The 19614-nt window shown below is 38.2% G+C and overlaps 1 protein-coding gene across 1 annotated transcript in view; it reads right to left on the bottom strand.

Annotated features, from left to right (window-relative positions):
* Positions 1-19614, bottom strand: part of LOC119144514 (dynein heavy chain 5, axonemal-like) — a 183050-nt gene that overhangs the window by 96963 nt on the left and 66473 nt on the right. The window contains exons 43-47 of the mRNA XM_037380012.1: positions 12522-12709; positions 11117-11311; positions 4331-4465; positions 3125-3314; positions 444-661 (exon numbers count right to left, since the gene is read on the bottom strand). Coding sequence (XP_037235909.1) covers positions 444-661; positions 3125-3314; positions 4331-4465; positions 11117-11311; positions 12522-12709 — 926 coding nt within the window. The remainder of the gene's footprint in view (positions 1-443; positions 662-3124; positions 3315-4330; positions 4466-11116; positions 11312-12521; positions 12710-19614) is intronic.

Here is a 19614-nt window from a genome sequence, read left to right as displayed (position 1 = left end):
TATGATTCCATGAAACATAATCTGCAAGTTTGATAAGAGAATTGGGAAATGCTTATACTGATTTCTTACCAAAGCCTCTTACATTCTGATATAATTAGTGAAATAGAGTGGCACTGACATAAAACCAGACAGGAGAAAATTATCTTTCCTGTTCTCACATTAAAATATGAGCAGCCCTTGCTTTTGTGTTTGAATGATAGGACTACCTGCTTACAGAAGGAACAAAACCCTTAAAATCTTTTACAATTTGATTCTGGAACTCAAGTGCTTGGGAAGCCTAGTGCTCTCTGGCATATACACACAGTCAGACACAAAGCAAAACTAACACTGTATTTTTCCCATTTGATTTTATAACATATGATCTTTCACATAAATGACAGGCAATGAGACCTTATGGAAGTATTAAATGTTCTTACTAACTATCATGACACAATATCCATTACCTTCTTTGCTTTTAAAGTTTTTCTCCATAATGTAGAGAAAATACCATCTGTCCAGTCATTTGTAGCAACATCAAGGGTACCAAACATCTGGGAAGCTGTGATTGCCTTTGGGTTCATTCTCATCTCTTTATGAGGAGCACCACAATCTGTCATTGCTTTCATCAAAATATTAATGCATTTTGTCTTCCCTGCACCAGTTGGACCTAGAGTCATCATACCTTAAAACAACATAAACATGGTTTCAAATTAAATGTTAAAATATCATGCTACCATTTAACAGTTCCTTGCATCAATGATCCTTGCTTTATTTTTATCAAAAGCCAATACAAATAAGATGTTTCTCACTCCACTTATCGTTGACTGAAATGGAATTTTAAAATAGTATTAAAAGGCCTCTATAAATGTCTGCTGTGCTATGATAGGCAAGCCTATGTGGGTCTACATCCCCCCTCAGGCAGTTCTTTTCCTTTTTCTAATTGGAAAACACAACTGCCTTTTGATGTTCACATGCAATGACATTGACGTGACTGGTGGTAAACAAAACCAGTAATTTCTAAATGTATTTAATGAGAATGAGTAGTTCCCAATGATACACAAAAGTGAATGTATCTTTCTGAAGCAAAAGTAACAAAAATATGTACCTGAATCCATCTATGCTGACATTTTAACACCTCTTTCTTACATAAAAAAGTTAGCAGCATCCACACTTTTAATTTCATCAGTGTATACGCATATTGCTTAAGGAAAAGAAGCCACATCTTCAACAATAAATGGAGCCTTCAATTGATCCTTTTTAGTTATATTTTCTAAATCACCTGTTCAAGGGGCCCAGAGTCTGTCCAAAAACAGATGGGACATTCAAACTGAGACTTCCAAAGTCATCAAAGGGAGCTAGATAACTCCTGCTAACCCTAAAGGTAACTGGACAACATAATCCTTAGTTGGCTTTGAAAACCTCTTCAACAAAGGTATGGAATAATCACAAACCTTAGTTACAAACCTAATCCAGTACAATGCAGGCTGCTTGATGTTTTCCCTGAAACTAAAGGGAGCTGAATGTTCCCAAAACCAATTTGAGCACCAAGCACTTACTCATGTCTTATGTTACATATGGGAAGATCTAATCCAAGCTCCTCAATGTTACTGGAATGACCTTACTGCTGGTTTCAACAGAATTTCAGTCAAAATGTGTATGCTTGTGCTTGTGTGTGTGATTGCTTCTATTTCAACCAAGACGCCATGCATTTTACAGATTTTTCCTTATTAATTGAAATCTCATGGTGGCCTCCCCATAAATCCAAGGGGCCACGAGCAGGACAAATGGAAGTCAGGAAACAGAATCCTTTTCCCTCCATGCAACAAATTCTGTCATAGAAAGGCCATGGGCATCTAAGCGTTAGGGCAATTGTATGACCTGAGCTGTATGACCCCTGGCAATAGCAGGGACGTGTAGAGAGAAGAGGCATCTAAGCAGAATGCCATGGTGGATCCTGAAAATTTTTGGGGATAAGTGGTCTGTGGTGCCTCACAGACCAAAACCAGCTTCTAACAACAAGCGCATTTAATCATGACTGAAATCAATAAAACTTCCATGGTTTCTATATAGATATAGGTATTATGATTTGATATGGAACACTGAACCCAGCGATCTGGAAGTAAATTAACAGCAAAGCATTAACCAGTTCTTTGGTCTAACCAATAATCTGAACTAAACATTTGAAGCATTAAGGTCTTAGATTGTGCTAGGTGACTGAGTATTTCCTTTTATTTGTTCCATTAGTTTAAGCTTACTATTCTGTTACTATGACAGGAAAAGGGAGAATAAAAAGGATGACACCTTCATAAATCTTTGCTCCTTTAGTTACATTTCCTTTGTATTTTCTCCTTCATATACTAACAAATGCTTTGTCATTAGAGTTCGGGTGTGGGTGGTGACATTTCAAAGTAGGGGCATTTTTTTTCCACTCAGCTATGAATTGTAAACATGGTTTTACTACTGTCTCTGGTACCCTTCCTAGGACAGGATAATCTTTACTTATTAGCCTTTTGTGCACTGTAAAAATGCATTTCCATAGAATCACAGAATGGTTGAGGTTGGAAGGGACCTCTGGACACTATCTTGTCCAACCCCCCTGGTCCAGCAGGAGGTGGGCTTTTTTCTCCTCAGTGTAAATGTCCAGAATAGAACACAAAGAACAGCAGTTGGAATTATATTGTATGCTTGGTAGAATCTATCAAAGTAAAGCTTTGCGGGATTATTTTTTGTAATCTTCTCAGCATCATAATCTCACAGTAACATTAAACATGAGCTTCATGACTGAACTGTGTCTGAGGGCAACAACTGATTTCAGAACACTGAACAAAATTGGCTGTTTCTGAATTTTAATGTATACTCTACATCTGAACTTGTTCCATAGATATTTCAGTCACTGAAGGCCACACTCATATTTCCCATAAAAATGTAATACAACAAAGCTAAAATCTCACTACGTGTGCATTGCACACCAAAAAAAAAAAAAAAGTCGTAACAGTTTCCTAGCAGAATATCCACATAGGCTTTAAAAATGACATCTGTTCAATTTTAAAATACATTTTTCATGAAAATAATCTGCATTCTGTAGCAGATAATATAAAAAACCATTGCTTTTATACAGTCTCAAAACCTCATCTAGCATGCTAACCATGTCGGACTTGCTGAGTTTCATACAGCTGAATGAGTTTAAGTATCCACGGTGGATGATGAATAAGCCCTGCTTTCTCTGCCTGTTTCTGGATGGCTGACTGTAGTTCAGGATACCCAGCTTTATCCAAAGTAATTCCAGGGAACAGGTCATTAATGAGACTCATAAATAAAGGTTCATCTTCATCCACCTGTCAGGGATAAAGTGAGGGGAAATACATTATTTGTTCATTGAAATTATTAATGAATTAAGCTGCAAACAATCTTCAAGAATATGCCATTTAAAAGATAGTAGAAAACCTTACCTTTTCCAAAGCAAATCTTACAATTATTAATCAGTTTTATTAAGTGAATTTCATACAATGCAATAAAAAGTAGTAATTTCTAAATTAAATACTTAAAGCTTCTAAAAACTTAACATATTAGTACAGTTTTCTTCAATATATATACATACATGGTTTGTTATTTGTTACATAAGCCAGCAAGATTCATTAAAATTGTATTTTGCCTTGGATTTTTTATTATTTTTTTCCTTCTGTAAATCTCTGAAGCACACCTATAGGCATGTACCAATGCGCTGAATAGATTAACATGAGAAACAGTAATTGGTTCCATCACAAATCTGGCTCCGAAGGTAAATACACAGAGTCTAGACGTGCTATAACCTTTCTATTACAGCAATAAAAAGAAAGATGAATACTTTAAATAGTAATATTGGAAGAGATTTGACTATATAAGTAGGCGTTAGCTGCTTCCAATTACCTCACTCATTGCAATTCTTTTGGTGTTCTGAAAAGGCAACAGACTCCCAAGAAATGTATAAATTTAAATTCTGGATTAAGACGGGTCTTTAATGACATTATTAAAAGTTAGTACAATGTATTCTTCCCTCCTCTCCTTAGGGCAGAAAGAATAAAAAAGAAAAGCCAATTAGAGGATCAGTTTAGGTCCCCTAGGATCTGATGGTATTTTCAATGATTTTTTCAGCTAGAGCTTCTGATGTGTTTTCCTCTCTTTAAAAGACAAATAGTGCTCACGCTGTAACTGTATTTTGATTCTCCACTCACTGACAGACCATCTTAAAAATGGCAAAATAATGTACCAAATCCAACTGCTGAAGAAAAAGAGCTTTTTAAAGTTAATAATAAATACACTTAAAAATGCAAACAAAGTACTCTTTTTGGGAAAGTCACCAGTGTTACAGTACCAGTTTGGAGAGGTTCATGTCCCGCAGAACTCTCATCACTACAGTTTTCTCTGGCTCTTTGGGATTAGATCTTTTCACTGCTCCAAGTGTTCTTAAAACAGACAGGATATTTCTAAGCCCAAAGTCATAGTGAACCTTGAAATAATGCATAAAAACAATTGGTACCACAAAGATTAAACACTCTGAAATCAAGAGAGGGCTGCAAACTAAATCCATTAAACAAATAAATATTCTATTGAACTTTTAAATATGATTAATATCATAGTATTTCATCTTTTCAAATAGATTTCCAATTCTGTTGCTATCGTATGCTGAAGATATTTTCCAGTGTTGTATGTCCACATCTGCCAAGTGTCCCTTTTGGTAGTAGATTACCACTTTTACAAGTCATCTATAACAGAGATGCACCTTCTATCATTTCCTAAATTTGTGACTTGCCAGATGCACAAACAGCAAACTACATGCCTTCAGACTACTGTGTTTTCTGCTAGTGCAAGGACTGTTGCTGTCTTGAAATATGGTACTGAGATTCACGACTAAAAGGGCCAACCTCTTGCTGATACAAACATATTGAAGATATAATTTGTTATATGTAAGCCTATCCTATCCTGTACTTACTGACTTTATGCTCTATGGATGGTTTCATAACAACTTGGATCAGAACAGAAGGATTTACTTCCAATTGCCATGTGCATCCTAGAGGTGTATCTAACCAGCTTTGGACTTAGGCAAGTAAGGGCTGGAATATCTTCCCTTCCACTATGGGTGCAGTTGCGTATTTGCAGAGCCATACAGACATATTTAATTAATTTTAGCACTTGTACCTGAACATGCAAATATGTCTTAGTTAACGCAGATGCAAAATCTGTAATGTGTTTCCTCTTTGACCATTGATGCAAATGCTAGAAGGAAAGCTATCAGGGTAAAGGTTCTAAATTATAAAGTCTCTACTACTGCCAGCTACTTGGAAAACTAAGTGGTACAGACAGACATGGAAGGAGGTAATAAAGATATCCTTACATTTGGAGAATATCTGCTCCCTCTGATTGATTGGAAATGTTTTTGAGACCAAGTGCATAGACTTGTTTTTACATTTCTTCATTCAGCTGAGGAACAAATCAGGTGCAGAAAGCTTTGCAGAAAAATACCTGACACTGCACTGAAGCCACAAGCTCTCCAATTACATATCTACAATTATAGTAGGCAACAAAAAAAAAGAAGTGTCCTTTTTAAGACAGTTGAAAAGATATTTCCATTTCAGTTGGCACTTCTGTACTATGCCCAGAAGTTGGATTCCACACTTGAAGATGAACCCTACTGAAAAGATTTTAGAAAAGAAATTAAAATTTTCAGTTGGCTAGAAAACATGCTATATCCGGAAGACGTAAAACAAAATCTACTGCAGAATTAGGAAGAACAAATATGTAGGATGAGTTACGATAGAGGTCTTTGACATACAAAAAATATCTGCAAAAGAGGAAGACAGAAGGAATAGAAAGGAAAAGAAGTAACGTGCTTAACTGCAGCAAAGGAGATTCAAGTTAACTTTTAGAGAAAACTTTTGTGACCATAAGGAAAAATAAACTTTGGAGCAGAATGCCTGGGAAACTGCAGTCTACATGTCAATCGAAAACGTTAAGGAGAGTCACAAACATTTACAGCAGATTATTTAGCTAAGAATTATTTTTTTCTCCAGAAAGGTAAATGGATGAGCCCTCAAGGCTCCATCCTTTTTTTTTCTTTTTTCTTTCTCTCTTTTTTTTTTTTTTTTGTGTGTGTGTGTTTAGTTATTCGATCAGGTGCCAAGTTCTTACCACTTCAAAAAGTTAGATAAGAATGTTCATCCAGGTACTGCCAGGAAATCTCATTTAGAGATGGAAACATTAAGACAAAAATATTAACAACTTTGTGTGAAGTTTGGAAGGGACATTATCTGTTGATGACAAAGTCCAATATTATTTAATATGTCCTAGTGAAATATCCAGAAGCATGACAAGGGCTGATATATTTCTTTTTCTCCATGCCAGATGGCCATCATTGACACACTGGAATGAGTCCAGCAAAAGATGGCCAAGTGAGCGGAAAAGAGACTGGTCAAAATTTGCAACAGAGGAAATTGCAACGGTTTGCATAAGGAAAAGATTCTTCACAATGAGAGTGGGCAAATACAGAAAAGGTGCCCAGAGAGAATGAGTATCTCCATCCTTGGAGATACCTGAAACGCAACAAGTGCCTTAGCAATCTGCTTTAAATCGGCACATGTTGAGCTAGAACTTAGACAAGGTGACGTCTGGAGGTCCCTTCAAATCTACATGAGTCTATGATTTTATAGATGTGACCACTTTGTTAAAGTTGAAGAAATACTGTCCTACCCATTAGAAAATCTAAAACAAATTAAAATTACTTTTAAAGACAGGTTTTTTGGTACATTCCAACTGACCTACCTGATGGGTAGTTCAAAGTGACCATAACTTATTTTCCTTAATCAGTCTGCTAGTTTTACAACTGCTTTGTCTTTCAGGAATGGCACAGAGCAGCTAGAATATACTTGAAAATGTGGATTATGAGCTATTTCTTTGCTACATATTTTAACAGCAGGCAAAAGATTGCAGTTGGGCAAAATGGACTTCAGTGGTATAGCTGATGTTCTTTTAAGGAAGAATTAAAAATGTGCAAATAAAAATCTCAACACTAGAAGCAGAAATTGCTGTTGTGGGGAAAAGAAAAAAGGGGTATTGAAAGCACCTTAAGCAGATGATCCTCAAAAAGGGATTATGGCCTCATGTGCTTTCAAGCTTTGTTAGCTTTTTCTTTTCTGTTCATATGGTTTTCCCTAATCTGGGTGAGGCTTTGTGGAAGGGCTAAGTAGGGAACTTTGGCTGGAAGTCCTGTAACAAAGACAAATAATTCAGTTTTGGGGGCCCTTTCAGAATAACTTTCATAGGCTTGTGGACACCTTGGGCTTCCTACACTTGCTAAGGGCTATTTTTTTTACTTTTCTGTTTTTCTTTACTGAAGGAGATGACAGCCACTCAGGATGCCTTTAGCTACTTGTGACTCAGAGCTCCTCTTTCTACAGAGTCTGTATTTGTGTGCATAAAATGTCTGGAGGACTCCATGTATTCCTTTTGGCACATTCCTTTTAGGTTTTGTGGAAGGTAAGTTCAGCTGGTGAACGCTTGTTTGCTGTTATTTTCTTCTGTTGACATATATTGGATTTGCTAAAAACAGGCAATGTTCTGCCATTCCCTATTGCATTGGTTCTTTACGTGAGCCTGTTCTTTCCAGTTAACTGCCTGGATACCCAGCAGTACTTGCTTCAAATTTAAAATTTACCATTAAAAATTTAAATAATTTCCACTGGGAAAATCAGATTAATATGCCTCTAGAACTCTTTATAGAGTTCTGGTTTTCTGGCTAGACAGAAGCAATTTGTGTCCCCTGTACTCTGAGAAATATCTCCAGTTCATGGGACTCCCATAACTAATCAGATGAACTCATTAGATATATAGATATAGATTTAATCACTTATTGCATCAGATATATTCCCCAACCTACAACAAACTTCACAAAGAACTTCAGCAAGTCTTTCAAAATATTCCATTACTACTACAACTATCTATGAATGACGGGGGAGGGAGATAATAACTCACATTCAAGTAAGGAGGTGGTGGACCCAACTGAAAAGCAAAAGATGCAGTCTGAGGTGGACAAAAAAGACCACCAAAATGACAAAACAGTGTGGAAAGTGGCCAGTCTCAAGTGTAGGCATGCAAATAAGGACAGGCCAAAAGAACAGCATCAGGGCAGAAGCCCTCACTTTTTTCTTGGGTAACCAGCACAAGCAGGTGCCGATTTGAAGTGCCTATTCACTAATGCACACAGCATGGGAAGAAAACAGGAAAAAAAAAATAGGACCTCTGTGTGCAGTTGCAGGGCTACAGCCTAATTAGGATGAAAGAAATGTGGTGGGATAGCTTGGCAAGACTGGAGCGCTGCAGTGGGTGAATACAGGTTCTCTAGGAAGGACAAGCCAGTAGGATTGGATGGGGAGTTGCCCTTTAAAGTAAAAGAAAGTGGCAACACTTGGCCTTAGGATGGCTGATGAGACAGGTGAGAGCATTTGGGTTAGGATTAGAGGGCTGATCAACATTGTGGCAGATGTCTGCTGCAGACTTTCTGATGAGGAAGAAGCTGATGAAACTTTCTTCTGAGAATGAGAATTAGCCCCATCTTTGCAAAACCTGGTCTTCACTGGGGGCTCGAAATACCCCAGTATCTGCTAGAAGGGCAACACAGCAGGGCAGAGGCACTACAGGAGATTTCAACACTGTCTCCAATAACATCCTCACAGAGAAAATGGTGACTAGACAGGGTGGTCAGACACTTCAACATCTTGACCAGAGAGGCTGTGCAGTCTCCACACCTGGAGATATTCAAAGCTCACCTAGACAAGGTGCTGAGCCACCTGCTCTATTTGACTCCACTTTGAGCACAGGTATAGGACCTGTTGACCTCCCGAGGTCCCTTCTAAACTCAGTTCTTCTCTGATTTTATAATTGTATATAATTAATTTATACAAAACCAGGACTGTCCAAAGAGCTGCTGAGAAGCACAGGCAAGACAAACTAGCATGAGTATGCAGAAAGCTATGCTTCCTAGCTCATATTGCAGAGTATAGAATCATGACCCGCAATGTAAACTGCTAGGAGCAAAGATCAGCATTGCAGGGTTCTCTGGTGAATACTGGAGAAAAGTTAGAGGGTCCTGAAGAAATTGTAAATACATATGGAAGACGGTTCCCCACAGACTTCATGGCTTGTATAGTAAGTGAGAAAGAAGCATAAAATTCAAATATATATTTGTGATGTAGCTAGGTGTGAGGGCTGTGACCATGTACACACCCAGAACACTTGGTCATTAAATTCCATCAATTAATATCACAGAACTCCCTTGCTAGCATCAGTATAAATGAGACAAAGGACTGACCTGAGACAAGGTGATTGAGCTACACCTTAATTGTAGTGACTGTGATGCCTTCACAACAAAGCATTTGCCCAATTGTTACAGGAGTTCTCCAAATGAGCATTTCAGACATTTCCACACAGTCATCCAAGCAGTTCCTATGACCCCTAGGCTAACTGATAAACACTTATATGCTTCAATATGTTGATTAACATGTTGAGTGGAGAATCTTGCTGTCTCAGAGACTTCAGGGCAGTTTCTGCTGCAGAAATGACCAAACTACACACAAAAAATATTTGTACAGATGCAGCTACAGTCACATACAAAACACTGTACATCATTAAGATAGCTAAGTTTTGTCTGTGTGTGTGTGTGTGTCATCTTTAAATACTCTGTCCACAAGTGAACCAGTTGTAATACCCACGACAATGCAAAACAAGGAAAGTACTTTTGCAGAAGTAGGTGGCTGAATTTCTGATGCCTGCTTAAATGTTTCTTACACAGTAAAACAAAGAATCATGTCCAGGACAAAAATGACCAGACAAAGTGAGGCAATGAGAAAATTTAATCCGATTGAGTCAGCCTGAGGGAAAAAAAAGAAATATCCATATTCAATACTCTGTATACAAGCTATGTTGCTAACTGCTGCAACTGTGCATACACAAATTTTCCTAAACAATGTCCACAAATTCCACTTAAGAGAAAGTTCTTGGAAAATGATCCTCTGACAACTGCAGCCTATAAGCCTGGTAAGTATAGAACACAGGCAGATGACAGGACTGACGGAGTACATTGGACAGCAACAAATGGACTAACACTAGTGATGCTAGACCAATATAGTGGATTCAGATTGCCTAAAAACTAATTTGAAGGCTAATGGAGACACCCTGGGCAAATATTACAGGGAAGCCAATAGCAAATATGACCCTTCAAAGGCCACTCTACAACATAAAATTGGTGAGTAAAACTCTCCCAGAAGAAGAAAACTGAGAGAAATGAAAATTGGAATCTAGTTTGATTGTATAGACAGAGAGTGAAATTACAGAGGTATAGAGAAAGGAAGAGAAAATCCAAATCTGTACTTTTCTGTTTTAACGCTGAAATATGAGGGCAGTATGATGCACCATTATCTTATCCTGGTTGTAGTCCAAGATTTCTATATGGAAGTCAACATAGTCACTAATAAATATGTAGTATAGAACTGAAATAATATAATGGAGAATGTAGTCAATATACCCAGGTTCATTGTGGTCCAAACAAAGCAGGCATTTGAGCTGCAACTTAGCTACCATTCATATGATCTCTCTTTGAGACCCTCTAGCTGACTGCCACCACAGGGCAATCAAAAGCAACACTTAGCTCTGTTTTTAAAAGCAGATTTATCCTTTGTTTCTACGTAAATACCCGTACCAAACAGAATAGCACTCTTCTGGTAGCACTCAGCAAGACAGTGCCTTCTAGGCACTCTTCAGTTATTTAGAATTCTTATACAGCCTCTCCAATAGACCTAGCCTTCTTAAGTGAGGAGACTGAAAAATGTGTCCTCTGCAAAGTTCATCAGAGGAATATACACCTTGCCTCATAACTTCTACAATAATTGCACTCTGTTTAAGAATCAAAAATCAAGCCTCCTTTACTACATAAATTAGTATGAAAAATAAAATCCATGTGATGATTTCAGGCTGTTTATAGAACTTGAAACTGAAAACCTTAAAAAATTAATAGGTTCATGAGTGTAAAAATAATTATATATTCTATGAAAGTATATTCTCTACATAGCCTTCCAGTGACAGCTTACAGTTTGACAAATATTTATTTTACCTGTTTAGATAACTGTTCTTCACAGAGTTTGTAGAGTGTATAGAATTTTCGACTAAGGACTTCGTTGTCTCGGAAACCAGCACTTGCCAGCTTGACTCGCATAATAATGCTACGGTCAGGCACCATCATAGCAACTGTGCGAAACTGAATCTTCAGATTTTCTGGAAGTTCCTGTCGTCCTGCATAGCCGGGGTTCTGAAAAATGCAAAACACAAAATATTATATAAAGAAAGCAGGATAGGAAGGTTTATCTTTTCTGATAATTATTTGGCAAACACAGGAGCACGCACCAGATTACAAAGGGTAACTTAAGCATGTCACAATTACACATCACTACACCGTTGCCTAAATATTGCAGTTCATGAAGTATGTGGTATCACACATGCTATCTGGAGATGTCCGAGACACACAGACAGAGACATACAACCACTTACAGGTCTTGTTGGAACCGTTGTAAATGGTTAGTTCCTTGGGGTCTTGACAGTGTTCAATGCTGGAGGTTATTGTCTCTTTTGAGCATTCCCAGACCATTTCAGTACAAAGTCAGTCAAGCAGTGCAAGCCATAACTGAACATAATTTAAACTAACAGATCTGACCTTTCACTGAAAGATGTCTAAGTCATTCATGTGACTACTGCATGGCTCAGCTGTGACAACAGTAGTCACTAGCTATGTAGTAGTAACTTCTTAAACTCTTCCAGCTTTTTCCTAACTGCCTTCCCACTGGCCTTTGCATGCCACTAACTTGTCCTCTTTTTCATATTAAAGTGATAACATTAGCTTTCCAAAAGGAGGAAACCTTAAAATAAAGACAAATGTTTCCATTTTGAGTTGTGGGTATGTAGCCTACAGCTAAGGAAGGGGAGATACAAAGATGCTTTTAAGGTATTCTTACGCTTTCCTGTTTCTTTGCCTCCTGCACTGCTAGAAGCAGTCCATAGGCACCAAAGATAAATCTTCCAGAGGCCAGTGAACCAAAGTGAGGGTGGTTTCCTTCATGCCATCATATTGAAGGATTGCAGTCAAAAGTTCTTCAGAGGTGATGAAATACTGACCAGACCAATTACAGTAGCCCTTGCAGTGGTCAGTTGCTTCTGCTTTATTTTGACAGACTTCAACTAAAAATATTAGAGGGTTGGGTTTAATCTCAGTCTTTGAAATATTCAACTGAAAAAGCCTTAAAATATGTAGTTAATGATAATTGCATACCTCAAATCCTAAATTCCAGTTGAAAATATGGGCAAGAGAAAATAGCATCATTATCATTTCACCAAATTATTTTTCAAATTGTATTCACTATCTTCTAACAGACAGTTCAAATTATTTCAACGGAGAAATTTCAACGGTAAATGAAATAGGAAATATTTTTCACAGTTATGCCACTTACACATTTTCAGACACATACCATAGTCAGAAATATACCAAATTCTCTGTCCATGTCAACAATATCACCGTCAGTGAAAATGAACTGAGGTTTCTTATTTTTCTTACACTGAAGTACAATATATATCTGCTGAGCAGCTACTGATAAAACTGGAAGTTCAATACGGTTAAATTCATCAAAGCAACCCCATGCACCTGACTGAGCTAAACCTAAAAATAGAAAAAGAAAAATATTTTGATAAAATATCAAATCAAACAATAATAATACACATTTAAATAAAATACAGCCTGTTCTATACAGCAATGTAACATGAGAAGAACAGAGAGTATGAACACAGAGCAAAATGAGAAGCAAAAACTCGGAAGAAATTGGGCTGCGCATTTAATGACACCCAGAAAAAGAAATACCCCTTGGAAGAAAGATATACAAGCTTCTTTCCAAAGAATTCTACACTTTCATAGCAACCATAAGACAGAAAGTGTTCAATAATACTGTGTATAGCACCTAGTAGCATAAAGCATGCATATAGCATGGAAACTCATCTATGCAGGGGGTGAAATGGTCAAAGATAAGCTTGAAAGACACCCGTCTAAATGAAAAGCACAGAATCAAATCAGAAACCACTACATTTGTGACAGAAGTATTGTGGCATTTTATAACAATTAATTCATAGGTCAAAAATTATTGGAAAATAGCATCCTGCTGCTCAAAACAGAGGAATTTGATGTCACACAACTGTTATTTGGAACAGCCTATGGAGCTCTAGACAGACATTAGTAGCCATAAACACCATGAAATTAACGTCTTCTCTAAGAGTCAAGTACTCCTTCTGTATCATGTTAGCGGGATTAAAATAGGAGAGTCTACCATGGCAGCTTTCTAGAGCAGTAGTGGGAAAGCTACATAATACCCAGCTGTTCCATGTCCATTTCACAAGAGACAAAGGCTAGTAAGTCTACAAAGGAACTTCATGGATGCCATCTCCTCCCTTCCCAAAGCCCACACTGGACTAGAAATTGCCTGAGACCAGCAAGCACCTGGATCAGTACTTTAACTGGTGCTACAAACAAATTTTCAGAGGTGTTTAATTCTGGTTTTTAACACTGGACTGGTGGAGCTCAGTTTGGCTTAAGCTATTTGAAGGCAGTGCGAAATGCAGAAACAAAGCACATGTCCAAGAAAAAGCACATGTGTGTTTGCAATGCTGAACAGCTACGCCCAGAGCTCCCCTGCATCCCCATACTCTACATGGCAATGTCTATAGCACTGGTAAAATAAATCAAGGAGTGGTTTATGTGTAATGTTAATTTCTTAAGACACTTAAGCTAATGGAAGAGAAAGTATTCAAAAATCAACCATACTACCATTAATACATACTTTTTCCCTTTGTTTTCTATTTCATGTCTTTTCTTCTCTTGTCTTTGATCTGGCCTGTTCTGCTCACATTATCATCCTTCCCTTCCCTCTACTGTTCTTTGTCTGATCTTCCCTTGCTCTTTAAGGTGTTTCTCTAGGAACTCTCATCTTACTCCAAATCCCCTTGATGCCCCTTTTATGTTTCTTCTCTGCCCCTCATCTACTCTGTCCTGTCTTCTACTGTGATCAGCAATCATAGCCAAATCAGTACTTTTCAGTTTTTGCAGACAGCAAAAAAAGAAGAAAAATATGAAAATAATTTTTACATTAATTTTTTATAGTTTTTCAGTGTCCATTAACCATTTCTTTTAATATTGTTGTGCTGATTGGTCTTTTTCACCCATGTAATTTTGGAAGAACTCTTCAACAAAATTATTGGATTCACACCAGATGAAAACCAGTGGTAATGCAGCCAAAATTGGCTCCCTAAGATTTAATTCAGCCAGAGTAATACTGCAGACCTCCCAGGAAATTCAGTTCAATTCTACATGTAATCTTTTTCCTAAACCACTTCTAAATAATTTCTGGGATATTATACAGAAAAATATACTCCAAAAGAAAAGAATATTAAGAGAATAAAAAGTCACATGGACTTAATTATGAAATTTAAAAGCAAATTAAATATATACAAATACCACAATGCCATAATGAAGCAAAGATTAAAGTCATTCTTTAGACAGGTACGAAATTTAAAACATAAAAGACTCAATCCTACTGTCTTTAAAAAGAAATTAAGAAAGTTCCTTAACTTCACCGGTATGAGGAATATCAGGGCCCTGAATACACCAACAGACCTTAATTGTCGGGCTTCTACCGATATTCTCTGTCCTTCAAGTCCAGGAGCTCCATTTCAGCTCAGACAGGTCTGAGCCATGTTGTATGTAGGGCTGGGCACAGTCCTATCTACTGTTATCCCAGCTTGCTGACTGAACATCCTGGAGGACCCCAGAACTATCCATAGCCTTACCTCCAGCCTTGCCTCCTGCTCTTTTTGGCTGAATCTCCTAGATGGACCCTGGACCCAGCTTGTTATTTCACCTTGTTTGATGGTCCTTGGACAGCTGATGGAACAAGCTGTCACTAATCTGCCCTGCTCAGGCATCGTTGGACCGTGGCCAGCTCAGTGAAGTCCTTGCCCCTGCGTGTGCAGTGGTCACCCTGGGCTCCTGGCTTGTCTTCTCTCATGGAGCTGCCCCATTCTAGCTGCCCCCCTATAAAAAAATCTTGCAGAGATTTTTCAGATGCATTTGGCCCCTTTTGTTACCTGTATTACATGACTGCTAGGCTCCATTCTAAAAAAAAAAAAAAAAAAAAGGTGGGTTTTTTTCTTTGCTTTTTAAACATCAATATCTACTCTTCGGGATGCAACAAGGAAAAGCCCTAAAGCTGGATATTATTTAACAAAGAAACTTTGTTCTATATCATATTGTCTCTCACACTTGATATCTGTATATTAAAGGGGTTTGAAATTACTTTCTCTATAGAATGGTGAGGTTCAGTTCTAACCAAACAATTTTTCCTTGGGGAAAAAAAAAAAAAATCACTTGTTCTGTAATGCCACCTGCTGCATGGATTAGGAAACCTGACAGGCAAGGCCAATATCCCACAGCTTTGAAAAAATTCAGTTCCAGCAAAATTATTTCATTATGGTGGTGTTTAAAAGGCAAAGGAAAGAAAATACACGCAGATATAGATATACACATAGACACATACAGAAGCAAAGGCACAGCAAGTAAACACTCAACTGCAAAACAGCTTAGACACAAAGTAATTTTGTTGTGCACTGTCATACTGTGCATTAATTTCTGTCCCCACATAGAACATATTATGGTAATCAAATATTGAAATGGAGTAAAAAGCAGAAGATAAAGGACAAGACTAAAAAGGCCTTTAACTATGTCTAAGAAATGTGACACACACACCTCCCACCCCAATCAGTACAGACATCCTGCAAACCTGGTCCTCACATGATGTAAGAATCAAACAGCATAGCTACTCCCCCCTCAGAAAGACTTCAAAATGCATCTCTGCAATGCAGTGCCATGTCCGTGTCCATGTCAGCGGCCCTATGATGTCTACACAGCTGGGTGGCCTGACCCTTGAACACTATATTGTGGGCACAGACCCCAGTACAAGTCCTAGGGCTCCAGCACAAAAAGAGTATGTTGCAGGCTACTGTGACAATCCCTGTCCTGCCAGGTGACCCAACAGTCCAGGTGGTAACACCCTGTGTGCTGTTGCACACTGGGAGGTCTGGCTAAAAACAGTGTGACAGTGCAGTAATTAATCATGACAAAGCAGCTATAAGCTCTGTTTTGTGTTGAAATGACACATCTCCTAAGATTTTACACATGGGTGGTACTGTAGTGACATAATTCAAAGCAAATTTCACTAAAACAGAATTCTATCTCGCCAAAGTGCAGCCCAGAAGCAGTAAGCTACGAGGTACTCGTTGGTCCTGAAAGAATTTAAAGAGGTCCATATCTGTTTATTCACCTTCCGAATTAAGATAAATATCAAATCTCATATTAAATATTGCATTAAATATAAAAATCACAAAAAGTTACATCGGGTAAGACTGGAGTTGTTTGACTGTAACTATAGAAAACAGAACCAAAGCAAACATGACTTTTATACTCATCTACAGACAAGCACAGGCAAAAGGTTTCCTAAAGGGTATTCACCAATACTTTTCAGTAACAGTAATGAAGTACCCCTGATAATGAAGTGCCTGGTGTTTCTGGGCAATTTTAACACTGAATTTGATATAATAGAAAACTTGAAAATTCACTTTCTCACTTGCTTCCCTGGTACTTTAATGGGTTACCTCTCATCCAATTCAGATGATCAGTTATATCTGAACCTACTTTTTGGTTCAAATTTCAGAAACAAAACTATCCAAGGTAGAGGTCCAGGCCTTGGGCACCTTGGCTAGACCATCTGCCTGTGAACAGCCGGAGTTGCACAGGAAAATAAAAGAGACAGGTTAACAGAGAAACAGGGAGACAGAACCTCAGCTCTGAGCCAACGATGAGAAGTTTAATTATTTTACAGTATACAATATATTGTAATGGTTTTTTGGTTTATTTTTTTTTCTATTTCTTTATTCTGAAGATCAAACTTATTGTCCTTACAGGAAAAATCTGGAAACATGGTTGCAGACATGACACCACCTCCATAATCCCTTTTTCTCCTCACTGCTAAATCTGCTAATATCTGATAACTTGACTCACAGCATCAGATGAAGTGAAGTTTGGAAGAGGGAACACTGGTGATGGAACACAAAGCCTATCACAGACATGGAATTCTGAAGAATTTCTCAATGTGTGCACTAAAACATGTAGTATGTTTCATGAGAACTTTCTTATCAGTCTGCATGAAAGTATTTCTACAGCTGTGAAGAACTATCCTTCTTCTTCATTAAAGATCTCATATGCGTTAAGGAATCTCTTTAAACTCACTTCAGTCCTCCTATTAAAGCAAAAAGAGCTCATTTCTTTCCCCGACTTCAGTATATCCACTCTTCGAGAAATACCAGACATCTTAAAGATGTTTCAACAAAAAAATGGCGATTCCAAACCAGGCCCTTCCAAGCTGTGAAAGTAAGTCCAAAGCAACTGGTGCCCTTCACAAATGAAAGCATCAATGACTTATGTAAGAAGAGAATCTCACTTTTACTTCCAGATACACAACAGTCTGATCAATGCTGCAAAAAATCACCCCATCCAGGCTCTACTCAGTTTGATCTACTCTCTAATTCCCAGGCAAATTCTCTGAGAAGTAAGCCGCCATTCCACTAACAAACTGACTGAGGGAAGCAGTCACAGGCATCACGGTCACCTGAACAGCAATTTGTTGAGCTCTGTAAGCATCTTCCTTTATGTTCACCATATTGAACACCATTATGCCATTAAATGAGGCAGCCAGATAACAAGGACACATTACACGGTATTACTTAGCTTTTGTTGCATATGATGACAATACTAAATGGAAAATGGTCAGCTTACAGAAAAACAAGAAACAAAGCTGAGCCATAAAACTCAGCTCCCATTCTTAGACATAGAAATTTTATTCAGTTTTACTAGAAGAAGACAATGACAAGCTGTGGTCATCACTATTGCCTCATTCTGAAATGAGAAAGGGTAAGTTACCAAAGTGCTCAGGATAAGAAGGCAGAAACAAAGCAAGGATACAGAGGCTACATATCTGAATTAACACAAGTCACAAATAGTTTAATACAAAGAAGTGAAATCACCAAGGAGTCAGGAAAAAAGGTAGCAACATAATGAGATACAAACATTCTCACAGAAGGAGCAGAGAGGAAAAACAGCTTGGTGAGGTCAAAGACAAACCTGCTCCAAGGAGAAACAAAGACTGACATCTCACCTCCAGACTTATGACTGCAGGTACAGCACAGACCCAGCAGATGACTGCACTGGGCATTATGAGCATATTCATGCTTAGTCAGACAGCAAGCTGGTCCCAGCCCTTTCCTGCATATTACCAATGAGCAAAATAAACTTGGAACACTAAAAGTCTGCACACACAAAAAAGACATGCAACTGAAAGCTGGCCCAAAGTTCTGGAGGTTACAAGAGGTGAGAAACTTGTGATCTTGACTGAAGATACCCACACCCACAGCTAGTTCAGTTTCTAGCTTAGAAATGTTCCTCTGTTTGTTTGGTATTATATAAATAAGCAGCTTTCCACCATTCCTGCTCACTAGGTAACTATCTTCTCTCTTGATACACGAAGATCTGACCTTATATTTAGAAACACAGTATTTACCTCAGGTAAGGACTACAACAACACAGTATATTCAGTACCGAATTCATCAGCTTCTGCAAAAGTTAAACCCACATCCCAGCATAACTTAATGGGATACTACGAAACCTGTCTTCTGCTCCCACTGCTCGTAGGAGCACTGAGCCAATTTCAGCCTTCTCCAAGGCAGTGAATGCCTGCATTCACCTAAGACCAAAGCTAAAGCTAAAGCTAAAAGACTAGCTAAAAGACTGCCTAATGCTTTAAATGTGGTCAGACTTTCCATTCTTGTGGCATTAGCAGAACTTCTGGCTAGAAGAGTGGGCTCTTCATGGGACCAGTTCAGGACTGGAGATTAAACTTTTTTCAAGAGCTAAGGATAGCCACTAGCTCTACCATTCAGTGCTTCCATATTTACTCCACTATTCAGATTCCTGGTATGGAAACGATAGGGCTGCTCTAGCAGGGACCACTTTATCCTCTGTCTTTGTAGCAGTGTCTCTTAGACTGTTTTGTCCAGCTATCCTGCTTGCTCTAGGCTGGTCCCTTATTGCAGCTCCAACTAGGGAAATCCCCGGAGGGAGGGGGCATGATGTGCTGGGGGAGGCAGAGAGAGAGGCTGAGACATCAGTGCCTCCTTTTCAAAGTTCAATGTATCTCCTCTGTTATGCTTCATGGCTTGGAGGAATAGGGGATGGAGGCTGGCTGAGGCAAAGTAAGGATGGAAGTGTTGCTTATTTGTTTTCACATTCTTCTAAATGGAGCTAATGTGTTCGATCAGTGAGAAGCAGAGCATTCTGCAGAACGCACAGACAGCTACAAAACTTCTGAGTCATGATTAGAAAAACTTGTCAAACTAGTTTAAATAATTTTTTCCCTTCTTTCTCTACTCCATCCTATTTCCCTCTTTTTAATATGGCCATTAAAGAAAGTT

This window comes from Falco rusticolus, chromosome 3 (assembly GCF_015220075.1).
Source record: "Falco rusticolus isolate bFalRus1 chromosome 3, bFalRus1.pri, whole genome shotgun sequence".
In the NCBI taxonomy this organism is placed as follows: domain Eukaryota; kingdom Metazoa; phylum Chordata; class Aves; order Falconiformes; family Falconidae; genus Falco; species Falco rusticolus.
Note: the sequence above shows the minus strand (reverse complement) of the source record. Positions and strands in the feature narration are given on the sequence as shown.